This window comes from Eupeodes corollae, chromosome 1 (genome assembly GCF_945859685.1).
Source record: "Eupeodes corollae chromosome 1, idEupCoro1.1, whole genome shotgun sequence".
Lineage (NCBI taxonomy): Eukaryota > Metazoa > Arthropoda > Insecta > Diptera > Syrphidae > Eupeodes > Eupeodes corollae.
This window is the reverse complement of record NC_079147.1, coordinates 199,318,556-199,337,271: the sequence shown is the minus strand read 5'-3', so window position 1 is coordinate 199,337,271 and position 18,716 is coordinate 199,318,556. Positions and strand designations below refer to the sequence as shown.

At 37.7% G+C, this 18,716-nt stretch overlaps 1 protein-coding gene across 1 annotated transcript; it reads right to left on the bottom strand.

Annotated features, from left to right (window-relative positions):
* Positions 1-966: 966 nt before the first annotated feature.
* On the bottom strand, positions 967-16,887 carry LOC129941923 (titin homolog). The gene is made up of 7 exons (XM_056050702.1): positions 16,426-16,887; positions 10,513-10,697; positions 9,921-10,445; positions 3,744-9,852; positions 3,067-3,679; positions 2,900-3,009; positions 967-2,826 (listed from the first exon to the last, which is right to left on the bottom strand). The coding sequence occupies exons 1-7, from the start codon at positions 16,583-16,585 to the stop codon at positions 2,228-2,230; spliced, it is 8,301 nt and encodes a 2,766-aa protein (XP_055906677.1). The 5' UTR covers positions 16,586-16,887; the 3' UTR covers positions 967-2,227.
* Between the last annotated feature and the right edge of the window lie 1,829 nt (positions 16,888-18,716).

Below are 18,716 nucleotides of genomic sequence, written 5' to 3'. Positions count from 1 at the left end.
CAATTGCAGCCATGCTCGTTGAATTTGAAAAACTACATACTAGGCCAAGTTAAGACTTAACCCAACATACAAAAGAGTAAATTAATAGACAAAGTGAATACTGAACATCTATAATTGTATTTTTAGAACATTCTGCCAAGCAACAAAAATGAAATGATGATCTTTAAGTTAATTTTTTTTGTCTGACGACCATATCTTTGAAATGGAAGCTCGTAACAAAAAATGGTTAACGGAATTGAATTCAGCACAGAAAAATACCCCTAAAATGTTTTTTGTTACAATTTTTTATAACTTTTCGACTTTGAATATTTTTACAGGTAAATGTATGAAAAAATATTTTTTTTTCTTTCAGTCTGCACAAAAAACGTTATAAGTCGGAAAATACTGGGTCGATTTTCAAAATGTACGTGTCATTGGAAAGGAAAATTGGTTACGAATATTTTGATGTATAAACAATTTTGAAAATCATATAATTAAACCGTTTTAGAGGCTTAAGAAAGAAAAAAATCAATTTTTTTAGAAAATGTGGATTTTCAAACCCGTTTTCCAACCGATTTTCAAAATGTCCATCTGATCATATTCAGCACCAATTAACGGTCATTTTGGTGTATAAAACATCTGCATACGTCAGCTAGAAGCTTCAGAAAACCGTTTTAAAGATTTTCGAAATGAAAATTTAACGGAATTCTAGGAATATTTGCTTCAGTATGCATAATTGTATGGTTTGTGTCTTGGATAAATGCGCGATCAAGGCGATCATAGATGTTTTGCTTTTAAGACACATTTGTTAGCATTTAGTGCCACTAGTATCAGATAGATGGCGCTAATAAAAAACTGTTAATTGCTCTTTTAGTAACACCATATCCCAACGGATGGCGCCACTGACAATATAAAATCAAACTGGACTAAACAATAATAACCAAGCTTACCTTTATCTGCTATCTTGCCATAAATAAATAAAAAGACTTATTTTTTTTTGGTTTTTACAGTTATTTATATATAAACAATATATATTTTTCATATAGTATATCATTTTATAATCTTCTTTTTTTTGTTTGCTTATTTTGTATTTATAAATTTTGCTTTATATGATAATTAAAATATTTTTTTTTATATTTTCTTTATTGCATCTCGCAGGTTTTACACGATACGAATATCATTCAAATAATAGTACAAATTTAATATTAAAATAATCATCATGATTAATCTTCGTCAGTATCGTTATATTTGTTTTTTATTTTGAAATAAAAATTAAATAAAACAAATAAAAATTAAAACAAGAAAAAAAAACTTAAACAAAATTACAAATAATATTAGTTTCGCCTTACAAAATAATTTACTAATGATTTTCCTTTTTCCTCTTTCCTCTTTTTTTTGTTTAACTATAATTTATAATTATAAAGTTTATTGTTTTGTTAAAATCTTACTTAATCGGTGCATTTTTCTAGACAAAAGGAAAGAACGAAAAACATGATACATACAAATAAAGTGTGAGGAAAAGAAGAAATACTAAACAGAGAAAAAGTTTTGTATACAAAATTAAAACATGAATCCTTGTTTTTCTGTAGTGTGTGGCTTTTTTCGTTTTTACTAATGTTTTCTTTTTTTCATATAATTTTGTTTAATTTGAAGTCTAAAAACTTTTTGAGTAATTTTTATGTGATTTTGGTTTTTTTTCTTGATAATTTTGCAATAATTTATGCCTAAAATGTTATTATTCTCCCATAATATAGTTTTACTTTTTGCTACAACATTTTCTTATTACTTTTAGGATTCTTTTATTTTTTTTATATTATTAAGGATAAAAACAACAAGACTTAAGGAAACAATAAAATTGCTAGGTCTAGAGGGGTGTTTTCTATTCCAGCTCTCAACAAATAGTTTTTTTTTGTTTTGTTTTATGTTATTTGCATAATATTCTTTGTAATTTATTTATATGTACAATAAGCGCTCTCTCTTCATAAAGCCTGAATATAATATTTTATATATTTAGTTATTTATGTTATTAAATATATTTAGTTGCTTTGTTTTTTCTGCTTTTGTTTATGTTTTGATAAATTAAACTTAAATATTAAATTAAAACGTGAGTTTTTAGTTGAGTGTAAATGTGTTTGTGTTTTTGTTTTTGTTGTGTGTTTGTTTTTAGTGTAAAGTGTAAATTATTCTTAAAGAATACACGAAAATACTTTTTGTTGTTGTTGTTGTTTTTAATAATTAAATTCGTTCGTTATGTGTTAAGATCATCGTGTTGGGAACTGAAATAGCTCACCAGACCACTGAATTCACTTGTTGATTGCGACGACGTTTGTGGGGAGCCACTCTCATCGTCAGGAGCATCCTCAACACCTACAATTGTTGGAGGATTAGATGAGTATGGACTTCGCGATTCGGAAGACTCTCGCAAGGGGGGAGGTGTGGAGTTCTTGGTTGTGTTGAAAGTTTCCAAAGTGGTGAGTTTTTTTCGTGATAGCTCAATCACGGATGTTGGAATTGTAGTTGACGTAGATGGTGGTAATGGAGGTGCAGAAGCAGCAGGAGCAGCTGCTGCAACTACAGCTGCAGATGGTGCTAGTGCTGGAACTGGTGCTGGTGCGCATGGCTTTTCAAGAAGAGATGGTGATGAGGCTGGAGGTCGAGAAGGTGGTTGTTGGATTGCTGCAACTGGCTGCGATGGAGGAGCAACAACAACTGATGTGGTGGCACCCAACGAAGATGCTGATACAATCACAGAGCTAGGCACTGCCGAGGCTGTTGGAGGTGGGGGTGCTGAATGAGGAACTGAAAGCGGTGGCGGATAATAGCCATAACCTCCACCAAACGAACCAGCTTTAAGTTTTGAATGAATATAAAAATGGGGATTAATAAAAACAAAACATTTTGTTTGTGACTTTTAGCTTACGTGATGAATACTCTGGTGGGGGAGCTCCAACGGGTCGTATTAGGCTTGGTTGTGAGGAATTGACCGGCGGTCCTCGATGCGGAAAGCCAGGACTGTTAAACATTTGAGGCCTAGGAAAGTAAAGGTTGTATGCAAAAGCCTTCAAAAATTGATATAGATTTGTTTACCTGTAAGGACTTAGATGTGGTGGGGGCGGAGGAGCCGCATGCCGTGACGGTGGTGGTGGTCCTGTATATTGTTCGGGCCCAGAATATGGAGAAGACTGCCTGGGAGGCCCTTGGTCACGGCTAATGTTGTTCGCTAGGCTTATGGGAGGAGGAGGTCCACCGGCTGAGGATGGTCGCAGAGGTGGTGGGCCTCCAACAAATGACGGCCGCATTGTGTGATGTGATGTCATTGGAGGCATTTGAGGAGGACCACGATGTCGCATCGGTGGCCTATTTCCTGGAATCAAGGAATTTGTCTGCGATGGCGGCTGTGATTGCGATGTCGGCGGTTGCTGACGATGCTGTTGGGTCTGAGATTGCTGTGGTGGCGGTGGACGCTGCTGATGCTGCGGTGGCGGTGGCCTCTGCTGATGTTGTGGTGGTGGTGGTGGGCGCTGTTGGTGCTGAGGGGGTGGAGGACGCTGTTGTGACTGCTGCTGGTGCTGTGGAGGCGGTTGACGTTGCTGTGGCTGCTGATGCTGTGGCGGCGGTTGTCGCTGCGGTTGCTGTTGCTGATGCTGAGCCTGTGCCCGCAGATGAGACTGTGGATGCTGCGGCCGATAGAACCGGGGTCCTAAAACGAAGTCAACCATTCAGGAAGTTTAAAAATGTTTTCTGCTTAAAATACAAAAACTTACCTTGATCGGGGAATGGTTGGCCACCTCCTGGGCCACCACCTGGACCTCCTCCCATATGCATCATTGGCCTTGCCTGCAGATGGGGCATTCGAGTTATAACAGACGGCTGTGTATTTGCCGCTGGTGGCTTGTACAACTGCGGTGGTTGGGCTATAGACAGCGCCGACTTTATCACTCCCGGAGTAGCGCTTTGTACAATGGTAGGCGCTGGTGGCGGTGGTTGCTGTCTCACCTCTGGTTTTGCCTGAGGACTAGTATCGGTCCTTGGCTTAGTAGCTGCGGCAACTGCAGCCGCTGAAGCAGCAGAAGCTGCAGCTGCTGCTTGCTGTTTCTGCAACGGATCCCTCAGTGGAGTTATCTTTTTTCGCCTTCCCCGTGGTTTATTGGGATCACCTCCACCAGATGGCATGCCAACTTGCTGCTGAGAAACTTGGTTAGTTGCTGGAATTGCCTGAGAGGTTGGTGGAAATTGACGAGACATTGGATGATTGAGTGGCGCACTTAGAGCATTCTGCAGCAGAGGTAAGTGAGGCTGTCGATTTTGATGCATCATTGGCTGCCCATAGCCATGTCTCAGCAGTGGAGGATGTATGGTTGGCATTGGAAGCTTCTTTCGGACGGGCTCTTGCAGACCCGAAGTGGAACTTGATTGTTGTTGTTGCGAAACGTGCGGTGGCATGTAAGTCGAAACAGGTCTCACAGTTGGTTCGCTCTCCTTCGCCGGTTTCTTTCGCAAGACTTCACTTGGAAGCGGCAGCTTCAACTGCTGTTGCTGAGCGAAATCCTCCTCCACCATTCGGGCAATCGCTTCCTCATCCATATCTTCTGGATTGAAGTCGTCTGGCAAATCGTCGTCATCGAATTCCGACTCGTCCAGATCACCCTCGCTGATGGACTCACCTTTGCGTTGTAAATAATCAATGTCTAGCACTTTTGCCTGACGGATTACCGCCAGAGGCACAGTCGACAGCGAGTCCAGCTTTGCCGGCGATCTCTGCGTTCCGGACTTAATAGGAATCAACCTCGGTGTGGCTGCCAACTTAGCACCCTCGGCATTTTTCTCAGCCAGCATCCGTTTGATCTCCTCCTGCTTCTTGATGAATTTCTCACGCTCCTCTGGTGGGGTATCAGGCCGTTTGACTCCTGGCTTTATGCCACCATCTGAACTATCATCGTCATAGGACTCCATGTAGATACACCTCTTACCCCGAGTTTTCCTCGAACTGTCTACGGTATCGTCGCTGTCATCGTCCTCATCACTGTCATCTCTTATTACTCGATTCTTTGATTTGGACCCCTTGAAGCTGTCGCTGTCACTCTCGTATCGCTTAGTCTTCTTCGCTTTCGATCCCGTCTTGGGCTTCAATTTTGGAGATTTTCTTGCAATTGCGTTCGATCGCTGCTTCTTTCGCTTAGATGGCGCCCAAGCGCCATCACTCGCCTCACTGTCTGTCGAATCATCACACAAATCCTCGCTATCAATATTCTCTGACAGTTCGTCGTCGTCATCATCGTTGGTCTCAGTCTCGGTGTAATCCGAATCCTTCTTTCGTTTCTTCTTGGATAGCGGACGAACTTCGGCCTCCGATCCATCACAATCTGAATCTTCGACGATGAATTTCCTATCCTTGCGGCGTTCTCGTGCCGACCGTCGAGCTGCTCGCCTTGACTTCTTTTTCTTGCCCTTTCGACTGCCCCGACGACGTCGATACACCTCCAAGCTACTGTCCGACGATTGAGATACATCCTCCTCATCTTCGTCCTCCTCCTCGTCATCGTCCATGGAACTTGTTCTGAAATCCTCATCCGAATCGTTGTCTCCCTCGGAACTAATGTCCAACTTTGTCAACTTTCTGTGCTTCTTTTTGCCATTGCGTGCGGTCTTTGGTTTTCTCTTGATGGGCTCAAAATCACTTCCAGAATCTTCTCCACCTACAGTCTTTCCTGTCGATGTCTTCCCCATGCCTCCATTTTCTTCAACTCTGGACTCCTCAACAAGCGGTTCTTCCTCTATGTCGTCATACACGTTGGATATGTCTTTGCCTCGACCCAAATTACCCGCCCCAGCTACTGCGTCTTCCTCCTTCTTAAGTGCTGACATAATCATCTCATCGTACTCATTCAGCCGATAGCTCACATTTATCTGTCGCCGCTTGCGCAACTTGTAAATTGGTTCATCGTCGGTATCCGTTGCGGAACTACTCTTGCTTTTACTCGATCCACTGCCCGACGAGCTTGCACTAGACGAATTGCCATTCTCATCAGTCTCCGATTCATTCTCCTCGGCATCACTACCATCGTCATCTGAATTGTTTTTCTTTTTCCTCGACGATGATCCACCAGCTTTTGCCTTCTTGGTGGAAGCTTTTTGCTTTTTCGCCATTTTCCTGTCGATTTTCTTTTCCGCTCTGTCCAGAGTGGCTTTTTCCATCTCCAAACGCTGCTCTTGCTCAATTCGAATCTTCTCCTCCTCTTCGTCTTTCTTCCGTTGCACCAAACTATCGAATTCTATCAGGTGATTCTCCAGAGCAACTATCAGCACTTCTTGCTGACAAGGCGGGCAGAACCAATCGCCCTCGGGAATGTAGAAAATAACTGGCGATAGGCAAGAGCAATGATAGCCTTTGTTGCACTTGTCGCACAACAATATCCATTCAGGATGATCTGATTTACCACATTTTTGGCATGATTCATCGGGACTATGTGCTTCCAACTCATCGTCGTCCCCTTCTTTCTTCGCCGTTCGGGCCCGCTTTAGAGGAACCACTTGCGAATCGTCTTCCAGGTCGGATTCAGGAGAGAATTCATGATCCGACTTAAATAGCGGACTACCATGATCTATCTCATAGGGATGCTCTTCAACCTCCTCTTCGTCGAGCTCTTCTGAACCAGAACTCCAGCCATCTTTGCCTGGGAGTTTCTTCTTCTTTTCGGCCTTTTTCTTAACTTCAACTTCACTGTCTTCCTGTTCTGAGGAATGCAGGGAAGGTTCACTTATTGGCGGGTCTTCTAGCTTACATTCAGCCTTCTTCTTTTTCTTCAGCTCGGCCTTCATATTCCGCAAGGCGATTTCTTCCATTTTTCTACGATCAGCTTCTTCGCGGATTTTCAACTGGGCGATTCTTCGGGACATTCTCACAGGAGCCCCATCCGCATCGAGGTCGATTATGTTCTTCGTATCCACATCATCGTGGCACTTACGTCTCTGCCCCGTCGATGTGGCGGGTTGCTTTTGGGCGGCTTTCTGCTGTCTCGGACGTGTTGATACCAATTGGGTTTTTGCAACAGGAACAACATCCTCCTTTTCCTTTTTGATCTCCCTTTTGATCTCCTTTGGCTCCTCGTCATCATCTTTTTTCTCCTCTTTAACTTTCTCTTCCTTTATCGACGCAGCTTTTGGCTTTTCTTCGTTTTCTTTCTTCTCTTCTTCCTTTTCGTCATTCTTCTCTTTCTCATCCTTCTTTTCCTGTTTGATTTTCTTTTTTGATTCGTCTTCCTTTGTCTCGAGGGGGTTTTCCGCGGGTGTTGCTTGGACCTTCATATCATTCTTCACATCCGCCTTTGCGGCGGCTTTGACCCGAGTTCGTTTGATCTGTGGAAGTTCTATCGCAGGCTCGAGGACACCACTTCTTCGACTTGACCGAGTTGTTTTCACTACAACAGGCGGAACGGATGGAGTTTCATTTGCATCTTCTTCACTGCTTCGACGTTTTCTTTGCTTATCAGATGTAGATTGCTCTTCTTCAACTATTGTTTCTTGTTTCTTTCCTTCTTGTATTGTCGCCTTCTCTGCCCCTTCAGGTGGACTTTTTGGCTCTTTGACTTTTATAACAGGAATGGTTTGTTCTTGGGGTTGCTTCTTTTTGGGAATTACTTCATCCGATTCATCGTATCGCTCCACAGGATGTGGTTTTTTTATATGTTTAATGAGGAGCTTCGTCGAAGATGAAGGTGGAGTGTTTGTAATATCCGCGTCAACGGATTCATCGATTTTCTTGTTTACTGAAGGCTTTTCATCTTCTTTCTCCTCGCCGCCACCTTTAATTTCTTTGTCTTCAATTTTGTCGGTTTTAGCAGCAACAGGACTTACTTTTGCCTTCTGCTTTACCTTAGTTTTGAGAGTCAAAGCCTTCTCAGCTTCCTTTTCGATTTTTTTGACAATCACCTTTTTTCGTGGACTCTCTTCTTCACCGCCACTGCTACTTGTTGTTGTTTCCTCTATTGTGGCAGTCTTCCTCTGAGCTTCAACTTTCTTTCTTATTTCCGTATTCACCAACTTGCTCCGCATCTTAAGTCGCTTACCTCCTATATCTTCTTCTTCCTCATCCGGAATTGGGTCTTCTAAATTTTCCGAATTGAAATCAGTCTCACTTTCGGACGAAGGACGAGGAGGTGGTGGTTTTTCTGGTTTATCATCACTTAGCCGACGTTTGCGGTTTATAAGAGTTCGTCGTGTTGATCTTCTGTCATCCTGTTGGTTGTTGCTGTTCTTTGATTCTGGCTTATTTTTTTTCTTTTCCAATGGAGAGGGAGGAACTTTTTGACTTTTCTTAGATGGCTCAGATTCTGTATGATTTTCACCATTTGTTGGTTCTGAATTTTTGCTGACCATATTCTCCTCGGGCTTGTCTGTGTTATCATTGCAATCATTCTCTTCGGAATCATCACTTTTTGCCTGATTTTTCTCTGGACTGAGCTTCAAACATCCCGGTTGGCCAAAGAAAAATGTAGCTTTACCTTCAGCTTGACTTGTCTTTGCATTTCCAACCAAACACTCAGCTCCAGATCCTTCGCCTTGAATGTAAAGTGGTGTATCTTCAATTTCTTCACTGAATTCAGGTGATTCTTCATCGGTTAGTTGGTTGTAGAATAAAAAACTATCAAAGCCATTTTCACATTCAGCACCGATTCCTTCTTCCATCACAATCACTGGTGGATCTTCAATAGCTTCACTAACATCTGCTTCTTTAGGAGGCGAAGTAGTTTTTTCTTTTACTGGATTTATGGCTTCTTTCATTTCTATGTCTTCTGAGAGAGGTTCATCAATTTGTTGAGATTCCGATTTTTCTTCAATCTTTTTATCTTCAGTTGTATTCTGAGCCTTGTTTGGGTTTTCATCTTCAATTGATTTCTCGTCATCGGTGACTGTTTTTGTATCTTCATCTCCAACTTGAGTTTCTGATGCAATTGACCCAACTTGAATCTTTTCTGTCTCTTTTGTTGCTTCTTCTTTTGCTGGCAGTTCTTCTTTTTCTGTCAAAAATTTTTCTTCTTCGCCCCCTTTTGCTGATATATCTTCTTTTTCTGCTGGTATTTCCTTTTCTTCTTTTGTTAATATTTTATCTTTCCCTTCTATTGATATTTTGGCTGCAACGTTTATTGGTATTTCTTTTTGTTCTTTTGTTGGAATTTTGTTTTCTTTTGTTGATAGTTTTTCTTCTCCTTTTCCCGGAGCGTCTTCAACTAACATGGGCTTTTCTACGATTTGTTCTTGCTTTGAGTTCTGCACCTTGCTTTTGTCATCGTCTGGCTTAGTGTTAAACACTTTTTCTTCTTCTTTTTTAAGGATTTCTTTTATATCGTTTTGTGTTGTTTTCATTCCCTGAGCGGCTTTGGTGGAATCTTCTTTGTTCTCTTGAGCGTCTTTATTTTCCATAAAGCTATTAGATGGCTTTTCTAATTTTATTTTTTGTACAGGTTCTGGAGTGACTTTAATAGTTATTTTAGATGTATCTTTTTTATCTACAGTTACTTCTTCTTCTTCTTCCTCATCATCATCATCATCTTCTTCATCGTCATCGTCTTCCTCTGCATCATCTTCTTCTTCTTCACCTTCATCGTCTGAATTGTCATCATCTTCCTCCTCCTCCTCGCCCTCTTCCCCTTCGTCATCTTCTTCCTCTTCACCATCTTCCTCATCTCCATCGTGGTCATCTTCTTCATCATCGTCTTCTTGCTTTTCATACCTCCCTAGCTTTTTCTCTCGATTCGAATCCAATAAAGTTGGCCTCTGTTTCTTCACTTCTTGTGCTTCAACTTTATCACATTCATCTAACGAACGTTTCTTAGAAATTTCCAATTTTATCTTTGATTGACTAATGACCAGGGGCTGCAAAATAAAATTAAAAATGTTTCAATCCCTCTTTTTTATTTTATCAAAATAAATGAATTAATTACCTTAACTTTCTTTTCTTCTTCTTCTTCCATTTCGGCATCACTTCCAAAACTTGCTGCATCTGGGGGTGGTTTTTCTGGTTCATTCGACACACTAGCTATATTACCATTATCCTTATTGCCTAATTTGATTTTGATATTTGGCACCCGACCAGACATACTCTGGTTGCTTTCCTGACTATCATCTTTCTCCTCTGGCGGTGGTGGCTTCTCAATTGGCACCGAACAACTATTACTACTACTATCTTCGTCGATGAAACCAATATCCGATGGAAGAACAACTTCGTTGCCCTTCAGCCGAGATATAAGTTTAACAAGCTCTTCGCGATTTGTGGCAACAACTTGCCATATCTCTTCGTCCAAATGTTCTTGATAAATACGAATATTACATTCGGAATCTTGTGTCAGCCAATAAGAATGTCCTAAACGATCTCGTCCGATTGGTTCACTTCTCAAGGAATCAGCACTCATCGCCAGGATATTTGCTCGAAATTTTTTATTTCGATCAAACTGATTTTCAAGAAGTTGCTAAAGCGGAATAAATTGAGTATGTTAGGAAAAACTTAATACAAGACAAGACAAGAATCTGTATTACCCTTAAAATTCGAAGTTTAACTTTTAGACTTGATTTTTTATATCCAAATCTTTCAATTTCCCAGCCATCTTGGGAGGAATACCAAAAGCAGAATTTACTTAGTGCCGATTCCCAGGCACACTCGTGAACAGTCCGACGAGTTTTGCGCATCAGCTTGACGTGCAGATCCCGTAATCCTGTTGGAACTGCAAAAAATATAAGAACAAATAAAATAAATGAGCAATAAATGACTGCTAAAAGTATCCTAAAACTCATTTACAAAAACAAGCAAAAAAGGGAGACCTTAGAAATCCGATTATGTACATTGTAGCTTGCGTCCCTAGATTATAAAATTTAGGAACTAAATAGGCTTTAATATTAAAAAGGGGTTGATACTAAAACCAGACGAATACAATTTCGGCAAACGTCACAAAACTTTGGAGATAGAGTAAAAGGCACCGAAAGTTCAAAATGTTTTTGATACTGTGTTTTAAGTGAATTTGGTTCAGTTGGTTCAGCATTTTACTTATGAAAAAATAGCTAAGAATCGTGCTTAGTTTTAAATATATTTTGCTTGGGTCACGTGCATGCGATCTCTAACACCCAACTTTTTATTTTTGGACGTTAGGGTCGATTGGCAAAAGTTTTGAGGCAAGTTAAAAGTAAGTAAGTTAAGAATTAAGATTTGGCTCTATTCTTTAAGATGTAAAAGTAATTTAGGATATATCTTTGTGCCAGCGGTGTGAGTTCAATCCCGGCCAAGCCACAAGTACTGTCTTTTGCGGAAATTGATAAATTCTCCAAGAGACATTTTTGTCATAAAAAGAAAGCACTTCTCATAACAAGAATTACTCTTGAAGGATTTGTCAATTACTCGCAAGAGGCAGTAAGGTGGCACAGGCAGGGATTGAACCCAACACCCTTGCATGACAGTCCAACGCACTAACCATCACGCTACGGGTACTACTTATTTCGATTAATAACTCTAAAAACTTGTTTATTTGTTCAATTCAATTATAATTACAATTGAGATAAAGCAACTGACAGCTAAACTAATGTTTTATTGATGATTGAAAAATTGGCTCTTAATTGAATAGTGTCAGAGATCATGGGAACTGATAATAACAGAAGTAAATCCAAAAGATAAGGTTGTGATATTTTTGAAAAAAAAAGCTTTCACATTTATAAAAATTATGTTGCAGGCAAACACTTTAATGACTATACTTTATGAAAGAATGATCATTTGAAATCCTTAGTGGGTTATCCAAACAAAGAGATGCAAGTTAATAAGTAATTTATTTATGACACAATACGTTAGTTAATAAATAGTGATTTGAAATGGTACATACACATCCTTCCCTAATAAAAATAATATTAAAGTGCCAATAATTCAGTCAATTACTTTGTACCACAGTATACATATATTTAAATAAAAAGTGACATCCAGCTGATAGACGCAATTTTCGACATTTTTTTGCAGCAATTTAACCCTTATGTCAGCAATTATGCACCAATTTTTTTTTTTTTATAATAAGCACACACTTAAGGGGATATTACTACCCTTATTATGCAGACACAGTGTGAGCACTAGGAAAGGGAAAGAGAGGTTGACAGGAGGTGTCGGTTCACATTGGTTTTGAATTCCTAAATATTGCAATGGCTGGGAAAGACAGAGTGTGGTAAGGAATTCCACATTCGCGTAGTACGGCTAAAGAACGAATCTCTATACTTGACGGTAGGACCGAAGTTGGGCTCGAGGGTATACTGATGAGCATTTCTAGAAGCTCGAGTATTACGGTTGAACTGTTAAAGGGGAGGAATGCAACTGGCTATTTCACGAGAGCATAAACCGTTAAAATAACGGTAAAAGAGGTTGAGACAGGAAACTTTACGACGATGTCCAAGCGACGTTAATGGTCCTACGATGGTATTATCACCAATCAATCTAAATGCTCTACGTTGAATACTTTCCAAGAGGTTTAAGTAAGTGGCAGGAGCACCAGCAGAGATATGGGAGTTATACTCAAGCTTTGGACGTATATAAGTCTTGTAAATAACAGCCAGATCAAAGGGGGAGAAAAACTTCTTGCATCGCCTTAGAAAACCAAAACATCTTGGGGCATTTTTGGCGACATCGCGAATGTGATCATTCCACAAAAAGTGGTTGGTGATACACATACCGAGAATATCGAGATGTTCAGTCTCCTCGATGCAAGTGCCATCTATTGATAATGGCAAGTTTGGTATATACCGCTTTAACGATACAAGGCAGCATTGGGTTTTCAGAGCATTAAATTACACGCGGTTTTTTATTCCCAATTGTACAATGATGTTTAGATCAGAATTTAATGAACTTATCATATTTTGTCGTTGCAGTTCCACATTCGAAGGTGAGGGACGTGATTCAGGAAACGAATACGAAAAGCTAAGAGTACTATCGTCAGCGGAACAATGTATTGGATTAGAAATTGCAGACAGGAGATCATTAATAAAAATGAGAAAGAGTGTTCAAGATAAAACAGAGCCCTGGGGCACACCAACATTTATTTTATGGTTTTCAGACTTGAATCCATCCAAAACTACTTGTATTGAACGATCCGAACGGTAATTACTAATCCAATGAAGCAGGGATTCATGAAAACCTAAAGCACGCATTTTCGATAAGAGAGCCTGATGCCAAACCCTATCAAATGCTTTTGAAATATCAAGTGCAATAATCTTTCTTTCTCCAAAACGATGTAAAGATTTGCTCCACTGTTCGGTGAGATGAACCATGAGATCACCAGTGGACCTATTGCTACTTCAAGATATTTCTTGAGCTGATAATTAATCAGCGTTTCCATGACCTTGTGGTTTTGCCAGCGAGTGCGAAAATAGATTGGTCCCATAGAATCACTAACTCGCTCTAGTACAGGCGGAGTGATAACACTTGCAGGTCGTTTATAATTTCGGGTTTATCTAGAAAGACAAGCGACTTCTTCAAAACCCACAAAAAATCGTCCAGTCGTGTTAAATCATTTGATTTTGCAGGCAAGTTTCCCTTATTAAATTGATGCGTCAAGCGAGTTAAACCATTATTAACTTCCCATAAGAACTTATTGTAATCGGTCCGATTTGTCGAATTGAAAATGTTGACATTTCTCGACGTTTCAAGGTCCTAGAATCGAAATAAAATATTTTTAGAGATTTTTGCGCGTGCGTGTGTACGTACGTCCGTACGTTTGCGACGTTTTTTCAAAGATATCGACTTTAAATAAATGTTGTTATACAGATAATAATGCAGAAGGACTCTCAAAAAAAGTGCGTTTTTTATCATTGCAATTTAAAAAAAAGGTTAACATTTTGGTTAACCCTAAATATCTCAAGAACCAATAACGCTAGCGACTTGAATTAAATTTTATATTATATATTGTAACGCGATATCGAACAAATATTTTTTGGGAAAAAATTTCAACGGTTTTTTTTCATAAATCAAAAAAAAACTGAAAAAAAAATATTTGTCACCTCGAAATTTTTTTATCATCTGGTAAAATTTAGCGAAAAATCGAATTGACAAAAATATAAACCTAAGAAGAACATTACTCAAAGTTGATTAAAATTGATATTGGATTCAAAACTTTAAGATATTGGATTTAAACTATTTTTTTCTTTTAAAAATATTGTAGGAAAAATTCAGTAAAATTTTGAGAAAAGTCGAATTGACAGTTTTTTTAACAAAAAATAAAAACCTAAAAAAAGCATTACTAAAAATTGGTCAACATTGATTTTCGACTCAAATATCTTTTCAAAAATTACAATTATTGGCTCAAAATTTATTGTATCTCAAAAAAAAAATATTCTTTTCGACATTGATTAAATTTTTAATCCAACAGTCAGCTTTTTCATACCCAAATGTTTCTAAAATTGATCAAAGTTGGTTAACGACTAAAAATCTCGTTAACAAAAATAGATTTTGAAATCAAATGAAAAATATTGTTGGTTTTTTTTTTAGGATAATTAACTGATTACTTTTTTAAAACACGAAAGCCTACAAACCTTTTAAGCAAGACAAATCGACAGACAGGGTGGGAAGTTATCAGTGTGGGTCGCACCCCAGCCTCTTTTGTTTGGTAATAAATTTGCCTGAATTGCAAACGTTGCCAAGAAGTATGAAATGACAAACCAAACGAATATTTTACCAAGGAGCTGGATTTAGCAAGCATAATAAACATATTTAAAAACTCAAATTAAAACAAGTACTAAACGATCTAGATATGGAACGCTAAGAGATATAAAAACTAACTTCCCAAATAATATAATTAGTTTAAACTTGTACAATTTAATTTGCGATAGAGGCTGCATTTGAAGGAGCTTTATCCGATGTTCATATGGAGGAAGGTTATAAGGATCAGACTAAGGTAGCCATCTTAAGGCGAAATGTTTGAACTTGTGTTGTACAGATTTTACCCTATTTTTGTGGATATCGTCAAAAAAGGCCATACATGAGCCATTTGCTTAAGATGGGGCGGACATTAGGATCATGAAATTATTAATACTAACGTTAAATAAATCCTAACATGGAGTTGGTGTTTCTTACAATCGAATCAATATGCTCTATAAAACCGTGATTATGATTTAAAAGAACTTTAAAACTATGAACGCAAGCACAGATTCCTGCAAAATTTTAGTATTAATAAGTAATCAATTGGACTAGGAGCCTGGCATTTAAAGTTTGGCCTTTTATTTTTGCAGCAAATAATAAAACTGATGATATCCTCTTGGAGTAGTAAGCGATCGTTTAGAGATGTTATGCATAGATTACTGTAACATACACAGAGTACATTTATGAAAGCTAAGATATAAAGCCGTGGTCCTGAGTGACTGTGAAACCGGTGAAACTCCTGATTTTGCAATGGTTTTAACTTGATAAGACCTATAAAGATATAAAGAAATCGATATGACAAATTGAGGAGTAACCCAATTGCATTTAGCTTTAATATTGAAGTCTACATTTCTTAATATGACGACAGTCCCAGGTTAGACATGTTTTTGGTCACATATTAGTACAATTTTGAACTTATCATGCTTTTAAGAGTTTTACATATTAAGTAGTCAAAAAAATAGTGCACACATGGCTTCACTTTAAAAAAAAAAAGAAAACTACAATTTTTTATTGGGTACTTTACTTATGTATTTATATTTTGTTTACACATTTTTCCAAATCAATATTATGTAGCAGGTAATTTATTGGCAACTTAGTGACGAACCCATTCTTTAATTTGTTTTTGACTATTTTGCTTTGGTGTACCCCACATCATTGTCCTGTTGGAAGGTTTGTCTTTATGTCAATGATATGAGAACATGTTGTTGTCACGACCAAACAACACAATTTCTCGCCAAAAATGTAAAAAATTACATAGCAGTTCCATTTTTTCACCACAACTGTACATTGTTAAAGCGTACATATGCATCTCCATATCCAAAACCCAATCCAACTTATTGATATAATAAAACGCATTAATAAATAATACGATAAAGTTACCCTATTCCCAGAGAAAACATTATTTGTTGTTATCATCAGTTGGAGGAGTCGACTCATATTCGACCACAAACAAATAAACAACAATTTTTTGACAGATGATATATGAGGCGAATTTGTTTCTATCATCATTTCGCAAAAGTCCACCACGGCGAAAATATACACAAACAAACAGAGAGCCAACAAACTAAACAAATAAAAATTTCTAAATTTTACATCTCTCTCAACACATAAACACTCTATCTGTCTCCTTTTATCTATGCGAACTCAATTACCGAAAGAAAAAGAAAAAAAAGTACTACACTACAAATCAAACTGCAATAAGAAAAAAAAATAAAAGAAGTTTTCTCTTAGCATTTCTTTAAAATAGAAAATTTCTAATTTTTTCAAAACTTATGAGAACATGAACTACAAACCTTCATCCGTATTCGATAGCCATTCTTGTAATTTTTTAAAATTCGGAAAATTCACTTGCAATTGTTCAGAGAATTTCTCTAAAAACGCACAAATTACCGCAAAATCGGGTTCATTTGCACAAGAAGCATCTTTGTCGACGATGACCGTCGACGACGCCATTTTTGTAATGCGTTTGCCTTTGCCCGTTCGCTGTTGGTACAAGCAAAGCAGGAGGATTATCTATCTTTTTCTTTGCTTTAGGTACTGCTATTGAAGGCCCGACATTGCTTTGGGAAAAAAACAAATTTCACTATGAATTTTATGATTTGGGGTTGATTTATTTAATTAAACACAATCACAACATAATGGGGAACACTTTTAACTCAATTGGATTTATTAAATTGGTTTTTAATTTATGTTAAATCACATAAACACCGGACTCGTTAGGGCTAAGTGTACATAAGTGCACCGTGCCGTTGCCGTAAAACGGGAGTAGCTTTTTTGGATTCGCTTCTTTTTTCTTCTACTTGATGGATGTGAAAATGTAGTAGATTATTGTGTTTTACAATGGATGACATTCATCTTTTTCGAAGTTGGGTAATTTTTCGAAGTTTTGATTTGTAATTAATGTTTTTTGATATTTCAGAGACAAATTTGTTAAATGGTTAGTTATTAAAGGGAAATAAAATAATTTTGGAAAACAATTTTGACTAAGGCAATCATGGGGGCGACTTCCCATTAACGCAGCACGAATTTCGACACGCGTTTTTTTATTTGATAATTAATAATTATAGCAATTTTGAGCGCGGAAACATTTATTACTATTTGACATGAATTTTCAAAGTTATCTTTCTCACATACAAAACGCAAAAATGGTTGATTTTGACATATCTTCCGTTTTTTGTTCAGTCTTGCCATACTTGATTTTTTTTGTTGCTGAGGATTTCTTTGATTTTAATGCTCAAAAGGAAAAAGTACTTTGCATATACCCAAACTTACACCCACCCCAAATCCTTTAGTGATCCCAAGCAGGGGGCTGTTAGTCAAAAAAACTTATTTTAGGCTCAAGAAACGAAATAAAAAAAAAGTTTGTTCTATTGAGACGCCTATGTACCTAACTGTAAGAAAAAAAATCAGAATGTAATTCGTGCTGTGGTAATGAAAAGTCGCCCAAATATCGTTTTTATACAAAACTTGCAAATAAGATAGTGCAATAAATTAATTACAAACTAAACCTTTATATATCTCGGGACAGAATTAAATATAATGTTTAACCTCATGTAGTACTAGTGGCATGATGATTAGTGCGAAAAGTACATGATGATTAGTGCGAAAAGTACTTTCACAAATTATCCATATGGATTCAACTTTAAATTAAAGGTCCCCTCCATCCCTGACAACAGTACTCGCACACAGGAATAGTTGAGAGTTATAAGTCACTAGGCTCTTGTTCTCAATGGACTCTTGCGCCACCCAATTTTTTTTTTATTTAACCTCATGTTTCGCATTCAATTCATAACTACTAAGGACATCTGTTGGACTTGCTTTGAAGACACGCATCCTTCTATAGAAAATAAGAGTGAGCTCATTAGCAAAAAGTGCTATTTTACAATTTATTTAGCAAACCTGGTTTTATACGAGCTACAAAATTCGTTTTTTTTATGCTGTACTATCTTTGTTGATGAATCAACATTTTGTTTATAAGCATAAGATATTTATCTCATCTAATCGTAAAAACGTCTTGTAAGTAATACTAACATTTCAAATCTAGAAAGTTTACAAGATAATTTTTCAACTTTAATTTGTATGGCTACACAATTTGCGTTTGCTTAATCCGTTCACTGGTTTAAATTTTTGTGAATTTTTATTATTATTTGATTTTTATTCCTCAGATTCTTTTAATATATACTTTTACTCAGATTCTTTTGGTGAAGCATGTCTTAAGCTGATTGATTATATGATTTCCATCCATTTGTACAAGAAACATGAATGAAAATAGTAAAACCATAAGAAAAACGGTGTTAACTGACCCAGACAAAATAAAAATAAGTCAAGACATTAAGGATTCGTGTCCTTAAAAGAACCACTTGACTCATAGATTCCCTGCACTTGATTTGTTAAAAATTCAAATGGATCGACAGAGCCACTTCGTTTCCACACACACGATCGATTTCGGATCGAAACGGGTCCATTTGGCTCTATTGTGCATTGCTAGCTTGATAATACGGATAAGGCCATGAGTGATTACAGAAATTCAAATTGTATATTGTCCCCGAGCAGAGTGCCTAGGTAGGAAAATTTAATGAAATTG

Coding starts and splice junctions, on each gene's coding strand:
- LOC129941923 (XM_056050702.1), bottom strand. CDS start 16,585: ATGGCGTCGTCGACGGTCATCGTCGACAAAGATGCTTCTTGTGCAAAT. Junction 9,853..9,920: donor AAGAAGAAAAGAAAGTTAAG/GTAATTAATTCA, acceptor TTTATTTTGCAG/CCCCTGGTCATTAGTCAATC. Junction 2,827..2,899: donor CCCACCAGAGTATTCATCAC/GTAAGCTAAAAG, acceptor CAAAACTTAAAG/CTGGTTCGTTTGGTGGAGGT.